This window comes from Oryzias latipes, chromosome 9 (genome assembly GCF_053564925.1).
Source record: "Oryzias latipes strain Hd-rR chromosome 9, Olatipes_Hd-rR_3.1".
NCBI classification, from domain to species: domain Eukaryota; kingdom Metazoa; phylum Chordata; class Actinopteri; order Beloniformes; family Adrianichthyidae; genus Oryzias; species Oryzias latipes.
The window spans coordinates 11,735,681-11,763,107 of NC_136245.1; the positions used below are offsets into that span (position 1 = coordinate 11,735,681).

Below are 27,427 nucleotides of genomic sequence, written 5' to 3' on the forward strand. Positions count from 1 at the left end.
TGCAGACGTCTTTGAAGCTCAGTTTTGGACGTCCTCTTGTTCTTTGGCCTTTAACCAGCTCGCCATACAGGAGGTCTTTGGGAATGCGGCCACCTTAGACGTCTCTCAGTGAGTGCTGCATGCGTGCTGCTGGCTCGTTCCAGCACCTCTGTGTTTGGGACCTTGTCTTGCCACTTGATCTGCAGCATCTAATGTGAAAGGTTTTGAGCTTCTTCTCATGCCTCGCGTCCTCGTCTCGCTGCCGCAGAGAAGAGTGCTGACCACGCAGGCTTGGAAGATGCACAGTCTGGTCTTATCAGTGAGGCTGGAATTGTTCCACACTTGCTGGATTAGTTTGGCTACAGCCGCCTTCATGATTCTGCTGTTAATCTCCGAGTCAAAAGACAGCGAACTGGAGATCGTGGACTTGAGGAAAGCGAAGTTCTCCACAACGTCCAGGATGTATCCGTCAATGGCGATTGTTGGGGGGGGGGGTCTCATTACCCTGGGCCATGACATTGGTCTTGTTCAGACTGATGGTAAGTCCAAACTCCTTGCAGGTGTGGGAGAGCCGACTGACAAGCTGCTGAATCCCGCATTCAGTGTGTGATGTCAAGGCTGTGTCATCAGCAAAGAGCATCTCATGGAAGAGGACTTCTGTGACTTTAGTCTTGGCAGGAAGACGGCCTATTTTATAGAGCTTGCCATCCGACCTGGTGTGGATGAAGAAACCCTCGCTGCAGTCCTTGCAGGGGCAGAGGAAGTTTTGGATTGGATGAAGCAGGGCTGGTTTCCTGCTCTTTGAGACCTCTGGGGGGATTCAGTTGCTCCCAGGTGCCCTTCCACAGACAAGGCAGGCAGTTCTTCAACAGTAGGGGTGTCTAGCTCCTCCATGATTGGCAGGTGTCAAGGTGTGTCAGTTACTGTGTTTTCCGTTGCGTACAGCTCGAGATAGTTCTCTATCCATCGCTCCATCTGCTGCGCCCGGGCGGTGATCACCTGGCCCCCTTTTTGGACTTGAGGGGGCGGTCTTGGAGATGTTTGGGCCTATTGCCTTCTTAATGCCCTCGTACATTTCTCTTGCATTCCCTGTCTCTGCAGCTGACTGTATACTGCTGCAGAGGTTCAGCCCGTAGGTGTTGGCGTAGTGACGGGTAGTCTGTTGGGCTTTGTTCCTGGCAGTTGACGTTGTTGACGATACAAGGTAAGGCCATCTTAGAGACTCTGAATTTTCTGTCAGGGTTTACTCCTTCAGCCTTTGCCTGAGAGGGTATACTGCAAGGCAGAGGAGGTTTGGAATCAGAGTTTCCTTCTCCTAGGTGAGCTACCGCCTGAGGTTGACGAGCCCCATCTGCCCGAAGCGGGTGGTTTTGAGGCGCCAGCCCCTTCTGTCAGTAGGAACAGTTTCGCCGGGTTAAGTAGCTAAGCCATACGAGAAGGCCAGGAGATAGACTGGGTTGTCAGAGGCTATTTGAGATGCACACTATTGGGAGCTTTTATAGGGAGTGGGAGCTTATCCCCTCTACCACCCCAACCTCTTGAAAGTAGCATAAAGGTTATTTAAAAGATTTTTTCCCACTCTATGATAAATTTGACGCATAGATTGGAAGTAACACAACACACTCCTGTTTACTCAGATTTTTATTTTTATTCTTCCTGTCTTTATCAATAGGTTCACTGAATGTCAGGGGATTAAGAAATGCCATAAAACGTAAAGCGCTGTTTGTATTCGCTAAACAATTGAAAACCATTTTTTTTTCTCAAGTATCTCATTTTACAAGTAATAAGTTTTTCTGTGCCATCAGATTCTGAATATTTTTAACCCTTGAATTTTCTTTCTGAATTTTTTTTACCTTTGAATTTTCATTCTGAATTTTTATAACTTTTGAATTTTCATTCTGAATTTTTATAACCCTTGAATTTTCATCCTAAATATTTTTTAACCCTAACATTTGATCTCCCAAAAATTCAATGTAAAAAAATTCGACGTGGAAGACGCTGCTTCTTTTGTGCCACTAGCACAACTAGTCGATCTAAGAACACATCGATATCCAGCCAATCAAGTCATGAGAACGACATGACGTCAGCGTTCGGTACGTTTTACAGAAGTCCAAAAGATGGCAGCAAACTCGGCAGGCGGTTCATCGGTGAGTCATTAATCCTTTATATCTCCCTATTATCGTCTCATTGACGTCGGCTAATAGAGCACAAAAACGTGCATCTTTTGTTGATATTTTATTTTTTCAAATTTGTGTTCTCGCTATTTTTCCCGCCGCGAATCACGGTGAAAAAAAATTGTGCAGTTATTAATCCCGCGCTTAGTGACTGCTGCTGCACCTGGTCGTGGGTCAGACAGAATCAGACCGCTAACTCTGGTATGCGTATGTAAAAGAAACAATACGTGTATCACTTGTTCATTCGTTTTTCAACTTAAAATAAAAACAAAGCAATGTTACATGAACCACTCATCTATTTTTCAAATTTATATAATAAATGACAAAATATTTTTTATGTTTTTTTAATTTTCCCGCCTTGTGTTAGCTTTTTTGCTAACGTGAAAGACCACGTATATAGCCAGATAGCGACTACCATCTCCTTATATTTTGCGTTAATCTGCAGTGCTTCTCAAATAGTGGGGCGTGCGCAAAAAATTATTGAGAAGCACTGCGTTTATGGACTACAAAATAAATAACGCTAATATTTTATGTTTCCATCCGTGGGCTAAATTTGTGTATTTGTGTTTTGTGTTAGAGTGATAACAGTGAAATTGTGCAGTCAATCCAACGCTTACTGCACCTGGTAACATCATCTGGGAGACACCAGAGCACTAACTCTGGTGTTACTACTCACACTGAAGGGTTGAGTATTAAACCAGAGGTTTTCATCTCTGCCTTTTTTTTTTGATTATTAAATTCGAGGTCAAGCCTTATCTGATTAATGAATATGTTTGCATTGTATAGGGAGCAGAGGCAAGGCAGCCACACTAACAACACTGGACCAGAAAGACCATCTGTTCAGATGGAAATGACACGGTAAACTTGAACAGAACTGTGTTTTCATTCATTTCAACCTTTTTGTGTTGGTAGTTTTTCTGTAGTGACAAAAACAGGCACGACAATGGGGGGTGCTGAACATATCTAGACAAGCCCTCTTTTGCCTTTTTTTTCTTGCCTCTTTTTGCCTCTCTTTCTTTTAGTTGGTTTCACTCCTGCAGCTCCTCAGCTGAATGTGGCTCACATGCTCTTAATAGCAATGGGAAATTATTTTGTTAAACAAATGTTTGCCACCCAGTTAGTCCAATTTAAGGTTATGCACAACTGAGCAAATACCGTTATGCTCGACCAATACAAAACATTTATGGCTCCATATTTATTGCCCAAGGTAAAAGGTTAAGAAAATTTGTTTTTGTTTTTTTCACATGAGGTGGTTGTGCTAACTACAATACCACCAATTTACAACGCAAAAGTTCTTGTTCTAAATGTTTATATAACATAAAGAAATCGCAGGTGTTGACATTTCTACACTTTCATAATGAGATGTGTCTAGACTTTTGACTCACCATGTCAGGTTATTACGTCATAGCAAGCTTTATGTTGTTCATCTGTTTCATATGTCAATCTTCAAATAAAATTGTTATAATAGTGTTTTTTAGTCACACATCTTTGTTCTTTTGTTTTTTAAAGGTCCTTTCCAGGTATCTTTGCCCGTGGAAGAGGAAAGCGGCGCTTTCCTGCAGCAAGTTATATCCCTGCAAAGAAAATTAAACCATTGGAAGTGGTCTTTCACTTGTTGCCTAAACAATATGAGAGAAGTCCATCTGAAGAAGAGCAGATAGTCCACCTGCAGGCAGGGTTGGGTCGCAGGACTGCTCAACTATATGAAAGCACAACACATGATGAGGTAATAAGATGCAAATTGTCATGTTTGTGTGTCTATTTTCAATATCTATTTGGTAACTCCCTCAGTTTGACATCTAAGAAATAAAAAAACAAAGTTATTACAATTATATAAGAGCACTTTTTTTTTTATCCTTAATTAAGTTAATAATGTATATAATGTTTGTTTACAGCTGTGTGAAGCCCTCAATGTTTTGTTTCCAAAACTGGCAGCAGTTACTGGTGGTTGGTTGGTGTACAAGTGTCGAGGTGGGAAATATTGAGTTTCTATTCCAGTGCCATTTCATCACTTTTGCATATTGATACACCTTAAGAAGTTTTGAAAATATAATATTTATTTGTAATTGTATACATATGACATCTTAATTCCTAATAACAAAGTTGGGTATCTTTTTTTATCCTTAAGATTGCTTTAGATTATTTTGTTTTTGATAGTACTCAAACAGTAATCAAATTGGCCTTAAGTTTTTTAGTGTGTTTAAAGTATTAATGTAACTATCTAAGTTTTATAGCCTAATTTTCCTTAAATGTTTTATACAGGCGGATGGGGGAGCCGAAAACTCTCTTTAGTGGCACCTGATAGCACCGGATACACAGGCAAGATCTTAAAATTGGCAAATAAGAATGGCAATGCAACGTTATTCATAGCGCCAATACAAGAAGAGCTCAGCACCGACCCTCTTCACCCAACTGATAAGGCATTCAGCAGCATGCCCAAAGCCACATGTCAGAAGTGTACAGAAGCAGTTCCCCTTCAACTTCTCACAGTACACATCCAGTCTTGTGCTGGTGTGGATGCCAATGAACCAGTGGTGAACAAATGTAAGAATTTTTTGTAATCTTTTGTAAACACACTGTGACTACAGCAAATTTAGAAACTAGTTGTTTAAAACTTGCAGTGGAAATTTATTTCAGTTTGTAACTTTTGATTTCTTCAGCATTGCAGCAATGTCCTCTATGCACGGAAATGTTTTCCACTGACTTCATCGAGGAGCATGCTTCTTCATGTGGAGAAAGGTAATTATTAACTTCTTGCTATTGAAAGTTTTTACTCTACATTAAACCTATTTGTCCGAAGTGTAACAGAAAGAACTATGTGAGTAGTGCAGGAAATGAAAGAATACTTGAAGGTACTGTCAGTGAGGAGGAGCAAAGTGCAGTTCCAGGACCATCTGGAACTTCAACTGTCAGCAGGGCTCCAGACTGCGACCAATTGGACGCATTTTGCGACCAAAATATGAGAGTGGGCGACTGAATTTTACATCCAGTCGCACATGCGCGACCAGTAAATTTGCCTCCCCCACCCTACGTATTTTTTTATACATCAAACGTGGAAGGGGCACGTCAATGATCAATGAAATGATCAATGAGACGCGAGCGCACACGCACGCAGGCAGACACACACACTCGCGCACATACTCATCAAACGCGAGCACACACTCTCGCGTGATGCCCGTCTGTGACGCGGCCACTGCGTGTGAGAAGAATAGGGAAAGCCACTGTGAGTGGCTAAAATGCGTGTAGGGGGAGGGGCCTAGAGATAATCGAGTGCGCGTAAACATCTGTGGGAAGGAAACGGAGACAAATATCACAACCTGATATGTGCGTCTGAGCTATGAGTAAGCAAACTATTGATTCGTTCTTCCCACCTGCGGCTAGTGTACCAGTGCCAGAGTGTACAGCAGGGGTCTCAAACTCGCGGCCCGCGGGCTATTTGCGGCCCCCAAGATGATATTTTGCGGTCCCCGCCTTAATATGAAGGTTTAATGTTACTGCAGCCCGCCAGTTTGTATGAATGACACTTGTTCATTGTCGTGCGCGAAGCTGACAAAGCAACCAATCACAGTGGGGTATATGACTCTTGGGGGCGTGGCAATGACAGGACTTGAAAGACGGAAACCTGACAGCCCCCTCCCTCCCCGGACCACATTAAGGAGTTCCTTACTTTCCTTTAGAACGTATTTATTCGCTCGTAATTTTCTAAATACATGCAGTCCGTGCTGAACTTTTCTCTGGGTCACACAGACCCGGAGGAAGGTTTAGGTTTTGGTTACGGTTACGGCGGCGCATCAAACGGTTTATGCACGGCCGTTACGGCAGCTCACCGCTCCCGTCCCGCGGGAGTCGGGTCAGCTGAGGAGAATTAAACACGCTCGAGCAAAAACAACATTAGTTTTAGACACACTGAAAATACGTGGGGAAAATGCAACGATAGACGTGTTTGAGATGAACCGGCGGCTCGCCTGGGTCATTGGGGAGACCAGGCGGGGGGGCTGTGAGATGAAAGCGAATCTGCAGCAAGACTGAAGGAGAACAGGAAGTTGGAGTTGTCCTTAACATTCAGTGTAGTTTTAATATTCTTTCCCCCTTAGTATGATCTGTGTTATTATATATTTTATGATTATTTTAATGTTTTGTGATGTATGTAGCCTTTTTTAATGAATTGGTATTTTAAATTATTTTAATTAATCACTCCACTACAAAAACCATCAGGACACATGTCCCATAATGCATTGTTTTGTAGTCTGTAGGGCAGCTTTCAGTCAGTTCAGTTTCCAGCTGTGTCCGGGTAGGTTTGCCCCTTGCTCCCACCCCTTTCTCGCGATATTTTTGTGATGATTGACAGGTGATGTTGGAGCAAAAACAAAAATATATGTCACACACCAGGTGATCTGTGCAGCGTTGAGTTCACCTGGGTGATCTCAAACACGCTTATTGTGCATCTTGGCTGCACCTATTTGGTGTCACAAAGATAAATTTCCATCCGTTTTCTTTACTTCTTTGTACTGTCGTGACAGCGATGGTGCTGTCAGTTTACCTTCTTGTTGCATCTTCAAAAGTGCAGAATAAAATGTGACACTGAATTTGAAACAGCACATTGTAATTTCTGCATCTATTATTAAAGTATTTATTAGTAATACAGTGGAAATTAGTAGATTTGGTTAGAATGTTGATTTACGGTATGCGCCCCTAAATTTTCTGGTTGTGCCCCTAAAATTTTCAGTTAGGGGCCACAGTGCTCCTAGTGAAAAAAGTTAGTCTGGAGCCCTGGTCAGTGATGGTAGGTGTAGCTCATGGTTAGTACAATGCAGTAGTTGCAGAAGGTAACCTTTTGGTAATATTGCTGTACTCCCGACTCATGGTTTACTGTTACAGTGATGTTCAAATGTAAGGTGAACTAATTTAACATCCAAGCAAAAGTGACATGCCTTTAAGATTTGACGCTTGACATGTGGTTTAAATAAACCACCACTTCATTTGTTTATTTTTTGATTATTTTTATAGGTTGGCTAACCATCAGTGACCCCATAAAAGCCATGTCTGCATGTGCAAGTTTTTATCGCCGTATTCATGAAAGGGAAAGTCCATTGGTTTTGAGCATGGACCTGAAACAGACCCCAGCTCAACAGGATTTGGCCCTTGTTTTATTTTACAAGCGGCCTAATGTAGAGTGGGCACGTCCCCTGAATTGCAGACTGGAAGGTACATGTAAATGGATGTCACAGCAATTTTACTACAAAAGAAAACATATTTACTGTTTGCTCAATTTTTAAAACCTCACCTTTGTATTAAAGGGGATACTGCTGTTGGACAGGGAGTCACTCGTTACTTTATCTCCACATGTATGGAGAAACTGAAATCTGGATTTTGCATCAATTTTGGTAAGCACATAACATTATGCCTCCTTCCAAATCGTATGAAAGACTAACCTATAACTTAATTAATTTTTCATTTTAATGTCTTGAACAGCAAATTCCAATGTTACATGCCTTTTTGAAGGACCACCTGGCCATTTAGTTCCCTCAGCCTCTCACTTTCTCGTGGAGAGTGACATGTTCCTGGTGGCAGGGAGAATGATTGGCCACTCCTTCATACATGAAGGACCCTGCTTGTCTGGGCTCAGCCCCGCTGTTGTCCATGTCCTACTTGGTGGGAGCCCTGAAACGGCAACCGTTACACTGGAGGACTGCGCAGACCTGGACATCAGAGAGAAAATCGAGCTTGTAATTTTTGTTTCAATTTTTTCAAAATTTTTGTTCTTAGGTTCTGAGAAGTGTATTTCAATATCTGAACTACACTTATTTTTTAATATCACGTTTTGCGCTAGATCTTAACTTTTTATTTTATTTTAAGCTTGAAGGGGACAATGCACTTTCTGATGCTGAAAGAGCAAGGGTTCAGGAATTGGCCTATGCGTGGGACCTTCCTTGCTTGACAGAGAGCAATAAAAAATGGCTTTTTGAGAAGCTGTTGATCCATGCTGTGAGTGAAAATGTTTTTTTTTTTGGCAGAATCTTTTTATTTAAATATCATGGATGCCTGAGTATAGTATTTTTGCTTTTCCTTCTAAATAAACTACCAGACCTTCTATAAAAAAAATAGCAAAGCCATGATAGAAAATGTATGACATCCTTTATGAGAGCTTGTTTTTTAGCATCATTAGACTCCAGACCAGGTTTTATGAAATGAAGTGACAATTCCAAATTCTCTACTTAACAACTGTGCCATCACCAACTATAATTTGTTTGTTTGTTTATAAATTGTTTGTTTAAATCTGTTTGTTTGTAGGTCATTGGACGTGTCACAAGGCAAATTAAACAGCTGAGACGAGGGCTTAAAGAGACTCCAGTGTGGACAGTGCTTACCAAGCGACCTGAAACTGCAGCCTTGATTTTTCCAAGTGAAAGAACAGGCGACATTTGTCCTGAGGTACATATTTGCCAGTGACCTCAGTTAGGATTTGTACTTCTACCATTTTCTTAAAAAATTCACTTTGTTGAGAATTTTCATGCTTTTTACAAAATAAATGTGGTATTGGCATTCTCAAATTTGGCGTATTAACAGGTGTCTCTGGTCCTTAACCCCTGTGAATTGGGGGGGGGGGATACTATATATTGAAGTTAAATTGTTCCAACATGTTTAATACTTTTATCTTATTACAGATATTTCTTCAACGCATCAGTTGGCCAAAGGAGGAGGAAGATGAAGATGATGATTGGTCTGCTGAAACCAAAAGCCGCATCAAGGGGTATCTTCAGGAGTTCATTAAAAATGGTACGTTTCTTTCATAAATGGGAGTGCTAAAAAAATTTTACCTGGCTGCTATTGAATTGAATTTATAAAAAAATATCAATTCCAGAAAGAAAACCTTAACATTCATGAATGAAAACATTAACATGATTATGTTACTCTTATTTGTCCAGTAAGTGTAATTACGTCTGTTAAATACATATTTTTCCAAATTAGCCTTAAAGCTACACTGACACACAGTTTAAGAATTGTAAAGTTAAATTTTTTTTGACAAATAAATTGAAACATAATCTTTATTCTGGATTTTGCTTCATTTATGTTTACAGGAACGGCAGTTGAATTGATGAATTTAGCCAAATTTTGGACTGGATGGGAGATTTTACCGAAGAGCCTGTCTGTGGAGATCGTCAGAAGCAGCTATCCCACAGCCTCCACATGCTATGAGACCTTAAAAATTCCAGGTCATTACAGAGACTACAGATCTTTCAGATGTGATCTCCTTGCCTGTATTGAGACTTGTCATACAGGATTTGGGCTCCTGTAAATTCTTGGGTTTGTTTTATGTTCTTAAAAAAAGGTTTTGTTAAGATCAGGAAGTTTGTTGTGGCATTGAATGTCACGTGTTTTACTGTTTTTGTTAAAAAAAAAAGATTGAGATTTTGCTCTCAAATAAACCACTGATGAAACTGATCCCACTGGCCTCTTAACAGATTTTTTTTCCTTTATTGTGGAAAAAAATGTTCACAAAACTGAACAGCTGCAATGTAAACATCAGAGCCAAAGGAGTCTGATTCAGCTCTTGGGTCAACTGCACTTCTTAAAGCTGCCATTTGTTCATCTGTCAGTGGGCAGTTGATGTTTGGCACAACGACGTCTGAATGGTCCTGATGAGGAAGTCCACTCTCCTCCCACTCAATATGTGGAATCTCCATGCCCTGAGGTATGCAAGCCACAGAAATAAATAAATGGTAAAGAGCAAACAAACCAACATCACAAAGTTATCTATATATTCGTATATACCTCCATGTTCTCTGGTTCGGGAATGGGATGACGTGCACGACCCAGTACCCACAGCTGGTTAGGAGTCATGTTACTTTCTGTTCTTAAAGGATGATTATCCCAACCACTGCAGAAAGTGTCCAGGTCCTCCTGTATACGTGGTAAAAATACATAGTGGCAGCAGAAGAGGTGTTGAACACTGGCAATGCTGAGGAATCCCTCTTCTTCAAGGTGGTGGAGAACGTTGTAGTATGTGCTGGTCACAGCAACCCACAGATCTCTCCAGAGCCGCTCAATCCTAGGTCATTACAAAAACAGTGATTCAGTAAATGGAGTATTCCATTATAAATCTTCTGTAGGAAATTGCAAAAATTGTGTTTTTAAATGAACACTTGAACATGCACTGTTCTGTAAATAGCTTTTTAAATTATACTACCTTGTTTGCATTTATGCTACAGTTTCTTTGTTCTTTTTTTTATATTATTCTTAGTCTTTTTTTTCTCCCTCTGCTGTCAGTTGCTATGGTGACAAACAAATTTCCCACATGTGGGATCAATAAAGTATTTCTGATTCTGATGTGATCCATAATATCACAGGAAAAGTTATATGAACAAAAACATAACATGCTAGTCCAAGATCACGACAGACCTAAACAATTAAAAGTGGTTCGGGCAATCATTTTTACATATGAATTGACCATTGAAATCTCCAGACCTTAAACCCATACAAGATTTGTGTTAAATTTATAAATTTTTCTTATAATGAATTGTGTGTTAAAATCCAACTTAAAGTAGCACATGCTTTGACAGTGCAGTTGTCCTATTACTACTTGTACAAAAAAAACACTCACATATCGGGTTCTTAAAACAAACAAACCTTTGGTTGTGAACACTTTTTCCAGAAATGAAGCTGCTTCTTCCAGTGCCACGGACCGTAAACATAAGTTGTGCAACGTCTACGTTTTCTCCCCCGTGATCAGCACGTACCCTAATATAGAGAATTAAAAAAGCACACAATATGTAATGGTGCTTAGAAAATATTGGTTAAATGTCAAATTGGAATTAAAAAATACCTCCTAACCTCAGAGGAAAACCAAACTTTTCAACTGCCCTTTGGAAGAAAGATAGTGTAGTTGCTGCCAGATTGTTGGATGCTGTACCAAGATACATTATCTGAAGAACAGTAAAAAACACCTTTATGAGGAATAAGCATCTAAACAACTGTGTTTTTATTGACAAGTGTGCTTACTTTGCGTGAAAAACCATCAATGCCACCAAAAATGACAATGCTGTAGCTGAAAGTAGGAAAAAGGGAAAAGAAAGGATTATTTTTTTTAAACCAAAAAAGTTAAATATAACTCAAATGTGTTTTTCTTTGTGCTGCATGGTAAGTAACATCAACAAAGCACTTGATCAAATAACATGCATATCATTTGCAACTGTATTTCAACGCAAACTTTGCATTAAGGTTCACGTTATCAAGAATATATAATTCAGAAATAACATACTGTATTAGTTTGTGGTTGGTATCTATGTGTATCAAGGACATGGGGCCTGGAACAGAGTACGTTCGTCGAGCAATGCATCCTAGATGGACCATACGTGACAGGACACCTGAAGTGTCTACACGATGCATGGATGCTCTGACTCTGTTGTACTGCACTCTATGTCCTTGGGCTTGCAGCAGAGCCTTCATCATTCGATACCCAGAATTAGGCTGCCTGGATTTTATTTCTCTGACACACTGATCCAAGTCTTCATCTGACATGGTGCTATATAGTCCTTTCACTGAAAGATCAGATTCATTCATACGTCTGTAAACTGTTCTTCTGGACATACCCAAGAGTTTGGCTATGCATGTGACCGGAAGATTAAGTTCCAGAAGGCTACAAAGGTAGTCTGAGGATAGCGCCATTCGTTGTCGCCCAGCTGGACCCTGCTCCCATTGCACAACAGCAATGCAACTGTTTGTTCTTTCTTTTTCAGTACTAATAAGTCCTTGCAGATGTGTCAGTTCCTCTAAAATAGCAGGACAGACTGTTAACTGACTAGACAAAGCATTTAAAAATACATGTTCTTGAGTGCAAATGAAGTCTAAGAAGTCCAGATCTAGGGGTAAGCGTTGAAGAACATGTTCCAAACGGGAGCGAAGTCTCTCAAAAATATGTTGTAGAAGTTCCTAGAAGAGAGATAAAGAAAAAAAAAGAAAAAAATTAGAGTCTTGTTAAATCTGACGGACATTTGCAGATTTCCAGCTTGTATTGTCAATAACTCCTAAATATAGACATGAAAATTTTTATTTTGCCTCCTTGCAACTACTGAAACAGAAGCCTGTGACTTATTGTTTTGGGGTATGCCCCCGCTCTGCACCTGAAGGCATTACAGCAACAACAATCCATCCATCATTCGTTTTTCAAATTAAAATAAAAAAAAAAACAATTTGTTTTTTTATTTTCCCATTAACATAATGCCGGTTATCATATCTGAGTTTTCTTTATTGTTGCAAAAAGGAGACTTCTGACCGCAGTCTCTGTCCGCCGGCTCTGCATGAGTGGACTCGGAGAACTGTGTCTCCAATCAGAGGATCGGCTTTGGGACAGTGAGAAGTCACGTCCAGAAAAAAGGCGGATTCTATTCCCACGTATTTACCTGCAGCCAAGATGCACATTTCGGCGTTGAATGTAAGTTCATCCGAAGCTAAAGGTTTTTGACACATATTAGCCTAACCCTAAGTTATTACGGGGTAAATTCGGCAAAGAATAAAGCACTGGCCACATGTATGGACTTAGAAAATTATGAGCGAACATGAACTCAATAATTATCACAACAAAAATAAAAGCACATTAGAAAATCATCTCGCTCTATAGTTGGAAACCGCTTCTCTGGTCCGTTCTAACTAAGCAATAACGTCCTGAACCCGGAAGCTGAAAGTTGACACATAGTTCGCGGCAGGAAAAATTGAAAAAATAAAATATCAACAAAAGATGCACGTTTTTGTGCTCTATTAGCCGACGTCAATGAGACGATAATAGAGAGATATAAAGGATTAATGACTCACCGATGAACCGCCTGCCGAGTTTGCTGCCATCTTTTGGACTTCTGTAAAACGTACCGAACGCTGACGTCATGTCGTTCTCATGACTTGATTGGCTGGATATCGATGTGTTCTTAGATCGACTAGTTGTGCTAGTGGCACAAAAGAAGCAGCGTCTTCCACGTCGAATTTTTTTACATTGAATTTTTGGGAGATCAAATGTTAGGGTTAAAAAATATTTAGAATGAAAATTCAAGGGTTATAAAAATTCAGAATGAAAATTCAAAAGTTATAAAAATTCAGAATGAAAATTCAAAGGTAAAAAAAATTCAGAATGAAAATTCAAGGGTTAAAAATATTCAGAATCTGATGGCACAGAAAAACTTCCATAGTAATGATACAAACTTCTGGACAATGGGGTGAAAATGTATACCCATCACATGGTAGTCAGCATTCAGCTGGCACTCTCACAGTTGAAAACAAACATGAGAGTGACATTCTTATGAGCAAATGTGACAGTCAGGGACACTATGTTTTTTTGATAATATCCACTCAAGATCTTTATTACCATTAACATATATGGTTACAACTTCAAACTTGAAAATGTTGAGCTCCTTTCTTTGAATGAAAATGATATAATTTGTGGTCTAAACAAATTTCCTGATGCGATTATTATAATAGGAGGGGATTTTAATAAAGCATTAAATAATCAGCTGGACAAATGGCCACCATGTGCTCTTTCTGATTGTCCCTTACAGTCATTCTTGCATAGATATAAGCTGAAAGATATAAGCTGAAAATTTCCATCAGATTTTGTTTTTACCTGGAGTAATAATGATGGATCCAAACAATCTTATCGATTACTGGGTGGTGTCTGATAGTCTAAGTGCAGATGATATTGAAGTTAACATTTTTCCTTCTCCACTAACAGATCATAACGCAATTTACATTTCGATTAAATGATCTGAAACTACATTCCAAAATAAGAAAGCTTACTGGATTATAAATAACTCACTGCTTAAACTAAAAATTTGTAAGATCAAGGATGAAAAAAGGTTAGCCTCCAGACCAGGTGTTGGCGGTAATGCGCCATTCTGCTGTATCATCATGACTATTTTATTTTTATTTTTTTGTCAAGCGCCATATGAACAACACCCGAAAAGGAAAAGCAGTGAGCATGGGTGTCCGAATTACTTTTAAAATCCAGGGTACTATATAGTCCCGCACTCTTTCGGTCTTTGGTAGTTAGGGATTAGGATTGGATTTCCCTAGTTTGGATGTTTCCACCCGAGCCACAAAGCACGTTACACTTCAAATGGATTTCCACTACGTAAGACATTTCTCATTCTATTAAGTATAGTAATCAATTATATCTATTTTAAAATTCCTCTTATAATCGTACAAATTTACACGAAAGTTTAGATAAAATTTAAAAGGATGTTTTAAGGACAAACTGCTGCTAGTGTCCTCACTCACTGACATCAAATGAAACCGGTATTGTCAAAAATGTATGCAACGCGCTGTGGAAACACGTTTGTTTTGCTTTTTCTGTTAGCTTAGTGAAAAAAACTCCAGTATGTTTTAACTTGAATCTAGTTCTACATATTTACGAAACAACCTCCTCCCTAGTTAACTATTTTTTGTAATGACTGTCTGTTGTTTATTTTGTAATTTTTTGTAATGACTCGGATAAGAATCGTATTTATGTCATGGTAAATACTTATGCCACAGCTTTTATTGATACAGAAAATTTAATCATGTAATCGTGTTTTTGTTTACTATAATAAGCCTCATGTTATTCGCACGTATTTTACGTGCCAGCAGGCACATGGAAATTCATCTTGGCCACACGGAATACTTGCAGTAAAGATGCGCATTGCCTGCACGTATTTTAAGTGTTAAGGCTGCATTATGTTGTAGGCCGCACGTATTTAAAATTAAACTTAAAGTTCAAACCCCATTATCTGTCTCTGCATGATGCATTCCCTTGGAGGACAGGTGAGCAGCAGGAACAGCCGCGCTCGGGAACCGTTTGGTGGTTTAACCGTAACCGAAACTGCAATCCTAACCTTAACCCTCTCTGGTCCGTGCAGCCAAGAGAAAAGTTCAGAGCTGTATTTTGAAAACTACGTGCGAATCGTCACGTTCTTTACATTATGCCTATTCATAATTTACCTTGATATTATCTTACAATATGCACCTTTTTGTTGGTAATACAGAATATTTTGACGTTAACAATTACACTATTGAGTGTTGACTTGTTTGCATGACACCGAATTTAGTAGAGACTTTTCATCAAATGTGACTCAGGAGTTGCTTTTATTGAGTTTTTCTCCTTTTTCATTCAGCTGATGGATTAACACCTGCAGGTAGGCAGGCATGCTGCTTCCCGCTGAGGCCCTTATGCGGCCCCTATCTAGAAATGAAGTGCTGGGCATGTTAATCAGGTTGACCGTTTTCGGTGCTGTCACATACTACAGCATAAAGTGGGTGGTTGATGCTATGGACCCTACCACCAAACAGAAAAGTCAGTCCAAGAAAAGGGTATGTTCAAAGACAAACTTGAGCTTCGTTTAAGCTAAAACTTCTGCCTGCAAAGTTCCTCATTCTTATTTTTCTGGTTTCGTCTTTTTTCAGGCAGAACAACTTATGAAGAGGATAGGTGTCCAGGGGATAACACTAACAGATTACGAACTAAACATAGCATCTCATTTAGTTGATCCGCAAACTATAAAGGTAATTTTATGGGTAAGACTCTGGGAATCACCAGTATCTTTGATTTGATTTTTCTTTTTTCAAACATCCAACTTGTGCCATCTTGCAGGTTTCCTGGAAGGATGTTGCAGGTCTTGAAGAGGTTATCAACGAACTACAAGACACTGTTATCCTACCTTTTAAGAAAAGGCACCTTTTACCTGGATCCAAACTCTTTCAACCTCCTAAAGGTATAAACTGTTTAAATATACTGGAATCCAGAACAGAAAATGATTGGAGTCATAGTCAAAATGTTTCTGGAATTTTGAAATTTCCTTAAATGAATTGTATTTGGTTAAAATATCCATATTTGTAGCAATTTGTGGGAAATTTTTCAATTACAGATGGAACTTATTTTCTTCTGACGTTAGTTTGTATGTTCTCAACACTTGTGTTGTATTAAGTAAGCAGAAACTTTTTGCTAATTAAAGTGACTTTCTCCATGTTACTAAAATGTAAAGTGATTTGCTGAGTTCTCTTTTTTTGTGAGGATAAATCAGGTTGTTTGCATCTTTCCAGCTGCCTGAACAAAGAATAATCCAGATCATTATCAAGGCTATCAATGCATTATCAATGCAAAAAACAGCAAACTGGAATTATTAACATAAAAAATAATTTAGAAAAAGGTAGGGACAAAAATATCATTAAGAACTTAAAAAGGAAAATGACTGAAATTGCCCACTACAGAAAAACAACGGCCTAGTAATTTCTTGAGATATAAATTACTGAGTTTAAATGTTCCAAGCTCTTTTTTGTTGTTGTGTTTGACTCGGTTAACTTTGTGAATCGGGAACTTTTGTTACTGATTCACAAAAATTTGAAAGGATGTCGAGGCATTTTTTGATCAAAGTTTGCTTAAGAAAACATAAATGTACTGTGTGTGGGTTTTTTTTTGTCTTAAAGGAGTTTTGATATTTGGTCCCCCTGGTTGTGGGAAGACTATGATCGCTAAGGCAACAGCCAAAGCCTCAGAATGCAAGTTCATTAACCTCCAGGCACCCACTCTGACAGATATGTGGTACGGAGAATCCCAGAAGCTGACTGCCGCGGTCTTCTCTTTAGCCGTCAAAATTCAGCCATGCATCATCTTCATTGATGAGATTGGTGAGTTTCCCAACAGGATTAACTTCAAGGGATTTCCTGTTTGATTTCAATTAAATACTCTTCAGAGATGATAGAAAAAGCAGATGAGTGGTTTGTATTACAAGAAATCCTCAGAGGTTTTAATCAAAGTGAGAATAGAGGCCAAGTATTATTTGAGACTTTTTATTTATTGTGATGTGGGTTTTTTATGCTACGATGTCTCATATTTTAGAATCCTTTCTGAGGAATCGCTCCAGCCTGGACCATGAGGCCACAGCCATGATGAAGGCGGAGTTCATGAGTCTGTGGGACGGACTTGACACTTCTCTAACCACACAGGTTCAATGCCTTTTTCAAAGGAAATATCACACTGGATTAGTGTTTGTCAGACAGCAGGTGGACATTCTTCTTTTTGTTTGGGTGGAATTTAGGTGATGGTGATGGGAGCCACAAACCGACCACAGGACGTGGATCCAGCTATTCTGCGCAGGATGCCTGCTACCTTTCACGTTGGCCTGCCTGTAAGAACACAGCAGAAAAACTTATCTTAAAAAAATATATATATTTATAAAAATCTGTGGTATTGCACATTTTTAAGGAGACGAAATAAACCTCAAAACATCGAACTTGAAAGTGCAACTGAATTCTCACCAAGCAAAGTAAAGCCTTCACAGTTTACAAAAATCAAATAATTACAATATTATTGTTAAAGATGTCATGTTTCTATTTAAAACATCTGTTGATAAATAAAAATAAGTCTGCTTTCTCCATTCAGGACATGAGGCAGAGAGAAGACATCCTGAGGCTGATTCTCGCAGGAGAAAATGTGAGCTGCATGGCATAGGGTTGGGTGATGTCCCTTGAGTTGGCAGTTGACGATGTTTGCAGTAAACCATCGGGAGGGACGATGATATCGTCGGGGGGGGATTTTTAATTTTTCGTTATTATATATATATTATTCGTTATTTCACTTTATTACTTCGTTTATTTGATATCCCAACTAATGACTCATCTGCGATGATCCAGTATAAACTGAGGGAAGTTACTTTAACAAAAAAGAAAAATAGCGGGTCGTCCGGTAAAAGTGTGTGTCCGGGCAGAGCTCGGACCGCCAGCTGTTCAAAGCAGAAATGTCGCTCAGTTCTTAGAAACCGTTCAAACAATCACGTGGATTTGTATTTCCAGTCATGTCCTGACAAAACAAAGGCTGAAGTTATTCCCACATATTAACGTTCAGCCAAGCTGCAGATTGCACCATTTCCCGCATTGTATGTTCATCAAAGGCTAAATGTTGTGAGCGCGTGTTAGCCTCTATTAGCCCTGGCTTCTTCCTGCTCCGTTCTTCCACACAAAAAAAGGACTAACCACACGGATTAAAATTAAAATGATGAGCAAACAGGCGCTTCATAATAACCGTAACAGTAATAAAAGCACGTTTAGAAGATCATCTCGTATATTACGGAGCTGCCAGATATCTATGTATGTAGCCTCTCAGCGGAACTCATTTCTTCTTCCGAAATTTCAAACACTATTGGGCATGTGCAAATGATTTCTTCCGACCGAAAGTGTGACCCATGTGAACGTTTGTTCCGATCAGAAAAAGTTTTTCTGGGCCCGTGTACACGGTTGAATTCTAATCCGACCATTGATCCGATCAAGATATTTTGCACATATAACCGCGGCTTATGGTGTCGACTCGCAGCGTGGCGTCGTAGCATCACGATGGTGTCTCTCCATCATTATGTCAGTCAGCCATCACGATGGCATCGTCCATCGGCACAACCCTAGCATGGCATTCCTTTTCAGGTTGGACACCCCTTCGAGTGGCTCTGAAACATCTATATTTTCCATGTCAAATTGTAACAAATTGAATGACCTGGAGGCTGTTTGTTTTGACTGATTCATTGTCTCATCTGCTGATGAACAAGTTCGGCCCAGTTGCCTGATGTTGCTGTTTTGTCTCTTCCTCACAGCTCAGTAATGCTATTAATCTGAAGCAGATTGCTGAAAGGACACAAGGCTACTCTGGCAGCGACCTCAGGGAGCTGTGTCGAGACGCGGCTTTGTACCGCATCAGGGACTACGTGCGCAAGGAGGAGATGAGGCAGATCGGGCTGCTGCTGCAGGACAGTGAGGAAGAGGAGCTGTAGGTCACATTTACCTATCAGGTTAAATGCTGTTGCGTTCTCAGATGAGCTGCTTTGAGAAATTTACGAAAGCGCGGTTCCCGCATTTTAGTTCTGCTTAGAATAGTTTACAGTCTTCAGATCTGGTCTGGTCATTTTTTCTGGCCAAACCATATTGCAGTGGTTCTCAAACTGTTTCTCTTGTACCCCAATTTGCAAGAAGGAAAAATGTTCTTCCGCTTATCTGGGACCGGGTCGCGGGGGCAGCAGTCTAAGCAAAGATGCCCAGACTTCCTTCACCCCGGCCACTTCCTCCAGCTACTCTGGGGGAACCCCGAGGTGTTCCCTGGCCAACCAAGAGACGTAGTCTCTCCAGCGTGTCCTGGGTCTTCCCCTTCGCCCAGTTGGACATGCCCTTAACCCCTCCCCAGGGAGGCGTCCAGGAGGCATCCTGACTAAGTGTCCGAGCAACCTCAACTGGCTGCTTTCCCTACTTTTATATTTAACTGGTTTAAATCGTTAAACAAGAGTTTTAATGAACTAAATTCAGCGTTATCATACAAAACTTTACTTTATAATTTTCATTATGTTAAAATGGTAAATGGCGTATACTTGTATAGCATTCTCTACCTTCCTCGAAGTCCCCAAAGTGCTTTGTAGTCACAAACCCATTCACACACTGGGGCCAACCTTGCACCAGAGGCAACAAGGGTTTCAGTGTCTTGCCCAGGGACACTTCGGCACATGGGCGGGCAAGGCGGAAGTCGAACCTGCAATCTTCCGACCACCCTACCATTGCACCATGGCCGCCCCACATTATTTATAATAACTTTAAAAAACTGCAATAGGAATATTTAGGAAAGAAAAAATAAACAGGATCATTGATAGAAATGAGGAGTAAAATGTTTATAAAAACTAGTAATCCAACACAAACTAATTCTCCCCTAAACATTCTCCGTCCTTTACTCAGACGTAGAAAGACCCACTCTAATGGAAGGTTTTGTTTTTTGTTTTTAGCCTGTTCTTGTGGGATTTTTTCTGATGGAGGACACATACATAAAGAAAATTCAGCTTAAAATTGCATTTCTGAGTAAGTCTTAATTTAAATCGTGAATCAGGAGCAGACGAAACAATGCTATTTGAAAAAGATGTGTAGAAAAATGTGGGCCACAAGCTGCTGCTCTGCAGAAACTAGGTGTTTTAAAAGAGGATGCAGGAATAAAAGGAAATTTCTGTCTCTGATCGCGGGCCAGCCGTTTACAGTGAGATTAAGACAGGAAGTAAGAGACATATCAACATGAAATATTATGACTCCTATTGAGTATTGCACAGGAGAGAATTTATTACCGTATTGCACAGTTCCCATGATTTTTGCACGGTCCTATGATTATTGCACTGAAATTTAGCACAGAAGAGAGTGTATCACATGCTTTTTCAAGTTGTCTGTGTGTGTGGGGGGGGGTTACAATGACCTTCCAGAGTTCAGCAGTCTTACTGCTTCTGGGAAGAAACTGTTCCTCAGTCTCATGGTCCTCCCCTTTAAGTTCCGCAGCCTCCTGCCTGAGGGGAGCAGGGAGAGAATGTGAGGGGGGAGTGGGGTCTTTCAGGATGCGGGAGCATCGTTACCTGCATCTGATTTTGTAGATGTCAGTGGTGGTCTGCAGGCTACAACCGACAGTCCCTTGCGCAGCTTTAGTCACTCGTTGCAGAGCTTTTCTCTCTGCCGCAGAGCAGCTGCCGTGCCACACAGTGATGCAGGAGGACAGTACGCTTTCCACTACACACCTGTAGAAGGAGGTCAGGACTGCGATCCCCATCTTAGCGCACCTGAGCCTCCTCAGAAAATAGAGGCACTGATGTGCCTTGTTGATCAGGCAGGAAGTGTTGGTGTTCCAGATAATGTCGTTGGAGATGTGCACACCCAGGTACCTGAAGCTATAAACTATTTCAACCGGAGCCCCTCCAATGTGAAGGGGAGGAGGGGGGTGTCTGTCCTTCCTGAAGTCCATGATCACCTCTTTGGTCTTCTTCACGTTGATGCAGAGGTTGTTGTTTCTGCACCTGCCCTCCAGATGTTCCACCTCCCGCCTGTAGTCTGACTCATCGTTGTCGGTGATGCGTCCAACCACAGCTGTGTCATCCGCAAACTTCACGATCAAACAGCTGGGGTGACTCGCTGTGCAGTCGTACACAGCCCTGGGGGGAGCCCGTGCTGAGGGTGATCGGGGAGGAGGAGATGTTGCTGATCTTCACAGACTGTGGTCCGTCCGTCAGGAAGTCCAAGACCCAGTTGCAAAGAGTGGAGCTCAGTCTAAGTGTGTGTGTGCTGTTTTTGGTCTGTGGTATGATTGTGTTGAAGGCTGATGTGAAGTCCATGAAGAGCAGGCGAACATACAAATTCTTATTCTCGAGGAGGGTGATGGTTGTGTGGACCACAGAGGAGATGATGCCCTCTGTGGATCTGTTTGACCTGTATGCATATTGGTGCAGGTGGATTCTGTGATACGGGTTATGACCAGTTTTTCAAAATATTTCATGACTTTTGGTGTCAGGGCCACCGGACGATGGTCATTCAGACCTGTCACTGAGGATGTTTTGGGAATTGGATTGATTTTGGGGATCTTCGGGCAGGTGGGGACCACTGCCTGTTTCAGGGAGGAGTTGAATATGTCTTTCAGCACCCGTCCAGGGATGTTGTTGGGTCTAGCAGCTTTGTGAGGATTGATCCTCTGGAGGTTCCCCCTCACTTCCGCGGTCGTCACACTGAAAGACTCTTCGCCAGGTGGGGTGGTGAGTCTGGTGCAGGGGGGATGTTGGAGTTCTCAAAGCGGGAGTAGAAAAGGTTGAAAGCCTGGTAGAGAGGGGTCATCAGGCAATGTGCATCTCTGCTGCTGTAGTCTGTGATTCACTTCATGCCTTTCCACAGACTCCAAAATTGTTGGATGTTAAGTGGATGTTCTGACCTAGAAAGTTTAGGTCGGAACTTTATGTTGTTTGATATTTACCCACTTCCATATAACAAAGGTCGGTATAGCTAACATCTGTGACCTTCCTCTTTCCAGCCCAGTGGACAAAGAGAAGCTGCGACCAGTTACTCAGCTGGACCTCCTCTTCGGCCTAGAAAAGATGAAGGAGTCCAATCGGGCCACAGCCTCCATGCTAAGCAAGCCATCAGTGGTTCCTCTGGACTGAACATCCTGTTTTGCACTTTTTCAATTCAATCAGCAGAGACATAAAAAAAAACTCTGAAATACCAGCTGGCATAATGGCTCAAAAATAAAATTACCAAGGTTCTGTGCATGCTTGTCAGTATACAGCACTTCTCAATGTGAAGGGGAACACAGTTATAACCCTTGTGCTATCCTATGACCCCACCCTAACATTGACGTGTTATCCCTACCATGACAAAAGTGGGGAAAGGTGAAGACAATTTCATGTAATCCATGGACACCAGTGAAGACCTGTACACTTCAACCTGGAGCTGTCTGTCCTCTCCAATGATCACAGCACAGTCTAGAACAGAGGTGGGCACTGAGGGCCGCAGTCCTGCATGTTTTCCAGCATACCCTGCTCTGGCATGTTCTGATTGGCTGGACACACCTGAACCAGGTAATCAGCCATGAGTAGGGCAAGAGTATCTGGAAATCATGCAGACACACCGGTCCTCGAGGCCTGGAATTGCCCACCCCTGGTCTAAAATGTTGTCCTTTGTGTCTTCACTGGTGAACTTGATGTTCTTGTCGACTGCGTTGATATGATCTGTGAAAGTCTCAACTTCCTAGATTTTGATCTTGACCCAAGTGTCGTCCACATATCTGAACCAGTGGCTTGGAGTAGTACCTGGGAAAGAGTCCAGGGCTCTTCTCTCAACTTCTTCCATGTACAAATTGGCCACAATGGGCGAGATTGGAGAGCCCATAGCACAGCCGTGCCTCTGCCTGTAGAAGTTTCCCCTGAATTGGAAATATGTCGAGTTGAGGCACACTTCCAGCAGTTCGCAGATGTGGTCTGGTGTCAGATTTGTTCTGTCTTGTAACTGAGAATCCTGCAGTAATCTCTTCCTCATTCAAATCACTGCCTCGGTGGTGGGAATGCAGGTGAAGAGGGAAGTTACGACTGGGGAGCTTCTGGTGTGTTTTTTTAAAGGTTTTGTGGTTAAAAAAAATAAAATAAAAAGCAACTCATTAACGTGAATGTTTTCTCTATTGGTTTATCCTGTGATGTTCAAACTCATGCAAGTCTTCAATAAAACACCTCAGGAGCCAGTTTGCAGGTCAAAAAGTTGCCATGTGAACCAGCGCTGCTTTCAAACACTTGTGCCCCTGCTTATCAATATCAATGTCTTCATGGAAACTTTCATCAGCTCTGTGCCATCCATGGATTATTTACCGGAAACTCGAAGCAGCTGTTCTGGTTATGGTGTCAAAAGTGTGAGGAATGTGAGATTTTTATGCATTTCAAGTTGTATTTATTAAAATGAATTAAAGCATATGTAATGTATTCATATAACTTTATTTCAACCTCTAAATGCAAACTTGTCAACAAATAAATTCTGCAAAGGTTTCAAACATCTTTCTGCTATTAGTACTTTTTTATGAATATTTTGAAAATTTAACTTCATTTTTATAAATACAGAATTATTCCTTCAATCAGTACTAGAGTAAAGTAAAGAAAAAAGAAAGCGGGACAAAATAATTCACAGGTAATATAAAAACATCTCACATCCCAGCCATTTAGTTAAAAATAATCCAAACCGAAATGAAGTTTTAGGTCATGTGACATCGCCACATTGAAATAAATTGAAATGAATGAATGAAATGTGCAAAGAAAAAAAGTCAAGTGCTCGAGGGGAGAGCAAAGGGGAAAAATGAAATTAAATTAAATGCTGTAAATACACTGCCTGTAAATTAATATGCATGGTGTCATTATTGAAAGTACTTGTGATTGGGTAACATGGTAATGGGAGGTGACAGTGTGCAGGTGGGGGTTTTGTCTGGCAGTCATGGTGAGCTGAGCAACAAACAAACATTTCAATGCTTGGATGACTTCGGTGACCCCATTGGTATGTTTATTTCAATTTCATTTCTAGTCTGATATTTGTGGGAACATTATTTAACAAGTGAAATAGTTAAATGGCACAATATTTGCAAAAGTTTTATTTTTATTTTATTTTATTTATTTATTTGTTCCTTTCATGATATGTCTTACATATTGAACATTTTCATGATTGGAAGGGAGCAGAATTGAAGAACACAATTCTTATAATTATCTGCTCCCTTTTAAACATTACATTTACATTTCTCACACCTGTGCTCAGATTTCACAATGTACAGTTCCACTACACAGTAAATACATTCCATTCATTTAATACATACATTCCAAAAATTGCATTCAACAGTCAAGTTTGTACAAACTAATTTGTTTAGCTTTATACATGCGTTTAAATTTAATAATATTTTGACAACTTTTTAACTGATTCTCCTGGGAATTCCACATTTTTACCCCTGCTATAGACAAACACTTTTGCTTTAATGTTGTTCGAGCAATCTGTTGTTTGAAATCATATTTTCTCCTATGATTTTCATCTCCTGTGGTAAAAATAAAAAGCTTTTGTAGGTCTTCTGGTAAATCTCTGTTTCTGGCTTTAAACATAACTAATAAGGTCTGCAATTCAATTAAATTTTTAAGTTTTAATAAGCCTGACTTAATAAAAAGATCATTTGTGTGGTCTCTAAAATTAGCTTTGTGAATAATTCGAATAGCTCTCTTCTGTAGTAGAATTAAGGGCATTATATTAGTTTCATATGTATTTCCCCACACTTCAATACAATATGTGAAATAAGGTAAAACCAAAGAGCAATATAACATGTGCATAATATGACATGGTAAAACATATTTAGATTTGTTCAGAACAAAAAGGCTCTTTGCTAATTTATTTTTTACATAAAATATATGAGATTTCCATGTTAATTTGTCGTCCAACATAACCCCTAAAAATTTAAATTCAGACACCTGTTCTATTTTTATATTGTCAATGGACAAAGTCACTTCTGTTCTGTTTTTATTACCAAATACCATAAACTTTGTTTTTGTTAGATTCAAAGATAGTTTATTGTAGTCAAACCACATTTTGAGTTTTATCATTTCCATTTCAATACCTTTAGCTAAGGTTTTCAGATTATCCCCAGAACAGAAAAAATTAGTATCATCAGCAAATAAAACAAACTGTAACAACTTAGAAATATCACAGATATCATTTATATATAAAATAAAAAGTTTAGGTCCTACAATTGAGCCTTGTGGGAGTCCACAAATAATATTCATAAGATCAGACTTCTTACCTCCAAACTGTACATATTGTTGTCTGTTTTTTAAATAACTGGTGATCCAGTTCAGGGCGATTCCTCTAACCCCATATGCATATAATTTAGAAATCAAGATAGAATGATCTATGGTGTCAAAAGCCTTCTTTAAATCCATGAAAACTCCTATTGTGTATTTCTTTTTGTCGATTGCTGTTGAAATTTCTTCAACTATTTTCATTATAGCCAAATCTGTAGACCTATTAGAACGAAACCCAAACTGATTCTCACTTAACAATTTATTTTTTTCAATAAAGCTGTCTAGTTTGTTAACAAACAACTTTTCTAAAACTTTAGAAAATTGAGAAAGTAATGATACTGGTCTGTAATTATTAAAAGTATGTCTGTCTCCATTTTCAAAAAAAGGAATAACTTTAGCTATTTTCATCTTCTCAGGAAAAATTCCTAATTTAAGTGAAAGATTAAAGATATGATGTAGTGGTTTTACAACACAATCTATGGTCATTTTTATTAATTTCATGTCAATCCCGTCACTGTCCTTTGAGGTCTTGTTTTTTAGTTTGTATACTGTAGTCAAAATGTCATTTTCAGTCACATCAGATAAATACATAGAATGGGAAATCCAATTTTTATTTTCAATAATATCTTTTGATTGTAAATTGCATGTAATATTTTCTGCTAAATTGGGTCCTATATTTACAAAAAATGAATTGAATTCATTTGCCATGTCCTCTTGCTTTTTGATGACCACATTGTCTTTAAGGAAGAAGTGAGGTAGTTCTATTGATCCTGACTCTTTTCCTATGACCTTATTCAGAATATTCCACGTAGCCTTTAAGTTATGTTTATTTTCATACAGAATCCTATGATAATATTTCTTTTCAGCTTGTCTCAATACATTTGTTAACTTGTTTTTGTAAACCTTATAACGTTTTTCAGCTGCTGCTGTTCTTAAGTTTAAAAAGTCCTTATAGAGTTTGTTTTTCTTTTTACAAGCATTCTGTAGGCCCTTTGTTATCCAGGGTTTTCTGTTATTTTTAGATTTAGGTCTACTTAGAACTTCTGGACAGTGTCTATTGTAAAGATCTAAATAACATTTCAGAAAAGCCTCATATGCACCGTTTACATCATTTGTATAAATTTCATTCCAGTCTTGATTTATGAGATCACTTCTGAAAGCGTTCAGAGTTTCATCATTCCTTATTCTTTTGTATATTTGGTGGATTTCTGCTGACTTTTTTTGCAACCTGAAGTCAAATATAGCAAATACAGGCAAGTGATCGCTTATGTCATTAATTAATAACCCAAGTTTAAAATAACAGTACATTTCTGACAAACATTTCTGATATCTGTTTAATTATTTTCTGTTTTATTTCAAGGTTATCAGGCTCTCATCCATTCTTTGTTGAAAATAAAAAGAAGTTAAAATGAGTGGAGTTGTCCAGCGTCCTCCGTTGTCTCCTGAGCCATTCGAGTTGGGCAGCATTGAAAATGAAAAGAAATAACTCTACACTTGATAACCACGATGCAGCCAGGAGGAGAAGATAAAAGGCTTCAGAAGGTCCTGTGTAAAGCTGCTGACGCAGACGTGGAGAGTTCTCAACACAAAAATGGCAAATGAAGGCCCAAGAAAGACTGTTAAGGAACTCAAAAGGGAGAGGACTGCTGCAAAAAGCAGATTCACACGACAGACCAACATTCTCACTAGAGAAGCTAACAGCATGTCTGAAGTAGAGCTAAAAGAAGAATTTCATAAACTGTCTGACTACTTCAAACATCTTCTGGAAAGCAATGATGAGTACAAAGTTGGACTTTTATTTCAAACAACAAAAGAAGAATCAGAGGACATCCTTGAAAAGGCATTGGATTATGACATTGAAAAGACAGCAGTTGATGCTGAAGAGAAGTTTAAAGAAGTAAAGGAAATAGTTCAAAAGAACTTGTGGTCAAGATATGGTCAGTATGAAGTTGAAGCCTCTATTCTCGAGGCAGAAAAAAATGCTGAAGCAGCAAGTGGCCTACCTATAAAAGGAATGTATCTAGAAGGGTATGAGGTCTACATGACTCTTCTTAGTAAAAAGATGCAAGAGGTGATCAGGATTATGTCTGCCTGGGAGAAATGGATGCCTATGGAAGAAAGGAGGAACCTGGATGGCCGAGTCAGAGGTTCAAAAGCAATCAGCAGTAACCTTGAGCTGAGGAA

The 27,427-nt window shown here is 39.7% G+C and overlaps 3 protein-coding genes across 14 annotated transcripts; 2 read left to right on the forward strand and 1 right to left on the reverse strand.

Annotated features, from left to right (window-relative positions):
- The first annotated feature begins 1,962 nt into the window (after positions 1-1,962).
- LOC105354611 (G2/M phase-specific E3 ubiquitin-protein ligase-like) lies at positions 1,963-9,596 on the forward strand. 4 transcript variants are annotated; one of them, XR_013658108.1, is made up of 14 exons: positions 1,963-2,126; positions 2,731-2,837; positions 2,940-3,011; positions 3,663-3,879; positions 4,049-4,124; positions 4,416-4,697; positions 4,814-4,892; positions 7,161-7,358; positions 7,451-7,537; positions 7,626-7,879; positions 8,010-8,138; positions 8,445-8,585; positions 8,819-8,930; positions 9,233-9,596. XR_013658108.1 is itself a non-coding variant. In XM_023958678.2 (9 exons), the coding sequence occupies exons 2-9, from the start codon at positions 4,871-4,873 to the stop codon at positions 9,448-9,450; spliced, it is 1,161 nt and encodes a 386-aa protein (XP_023814446.1). In that variant the 5' UTR covers positions 4,558-4,697; positions 4,814-4,870; the 3' UTR covers positions 9,451-9,596. The 4 variants fall into 4 exon arrangements, 3 of the variants coding, with proteins under 3 accessions (XP_023814446.1, XP_078808796.1, XP_078808795.1); XM_023958678.2 differs by lacking the exons at positions 1,963-2,126; positions 2,731-2,837; positions 2,940-3,011; positions 3,663-3,879; positions 4,049-4,124 and having other exon boundaries at positions 4,558-4,697; XM_078952670.1 differs by lacking the exons at positions 1,963-2,126; positions 2,731-2,837; positions 2,940-3,011; positions 3,663-3,879; positions 4,049-4,124 and having other exon boundaries at positions 4,558-4,697; positions 8,819-8,904; positions 9,233-9,376.
- Positions 9,597-9,602: 6 nt separating this feature from the next.
- On the reverse strand, positions 9,603-13,031 carry LOC111947921 (uncharacterized). The gene is made up of 6 exons (XM_023958681.2): positions 12,963-13,031; positions 11,154-11,199; positions 10,986-11,077; positions 10,782-10,892; positions 9,927-10,203; positions 9,603-9,841 (listed from the first exon to the last, which is right to left on the reverse strand). The coding sequence occupies exons 3-6, from the start codon at positions 11,072-11,074 to the stop codon at positions 9,629-9,631; spliced, it is 690 nt and encodes a 229-aa protein (XP_023814449.1). The 5' UTR covers positions 11,075-11,077; positions 11,154-11,199; positions 12,963-13,031; the 3' UTR covers positions 9,603-9,628.
- Positions 13,032-14,047: 1,016 nt separating this feature from the next.
- Positions 14,048-23,471, forward strand: atad1a (ATPase family AAA domain containing 1a). 9 transcript variants are annotated; one of them, XM_011479506.4, is made up of 11 exons: positions 14,053-14,268; positions 15,287-15,307; positions 15,419-15,482; positions 15,576-15,674; positions 15,763-15,883; positions 16,596-16,796; positions 17,008-17,114; positions 17,207-17,296; positions 17,551-17,601; positions 18,749-18,921; positions 21,964-23,471. In XM_011479506.4, the coding sequence occupies exons 3-11, from the start codon at positions 15,441-15,443 to the stop codon at positions 22,091-22,093; spliced, it is 1,014 nt and encodes a 337-aa protein (XP_011477808.1). In that variant the 5' UTR covers positions 14,053-14,268; positions 15,287-15,307; positions 15,419-15,440; the 3' UTR covers positions 22,094-23,471. The 9 variants fall into 9 exon arrangements, with proteins under 9 accessions (XP_011477809.1, XP_004072792.1, XP_011477807.1 ...); XM_011479507.4 differs by having other exon boundaries at positions 14,048-14,268; positions 15,287-15,482; positions 18,749-18,943; XM_004072744.5 differs by having other exon boundaries at positions 14,048-14,268; positions 15,287-15,482.
- The last annotated feature ends 3,956 nt before the right edge of the window (positions 23,472-27,427 follow it).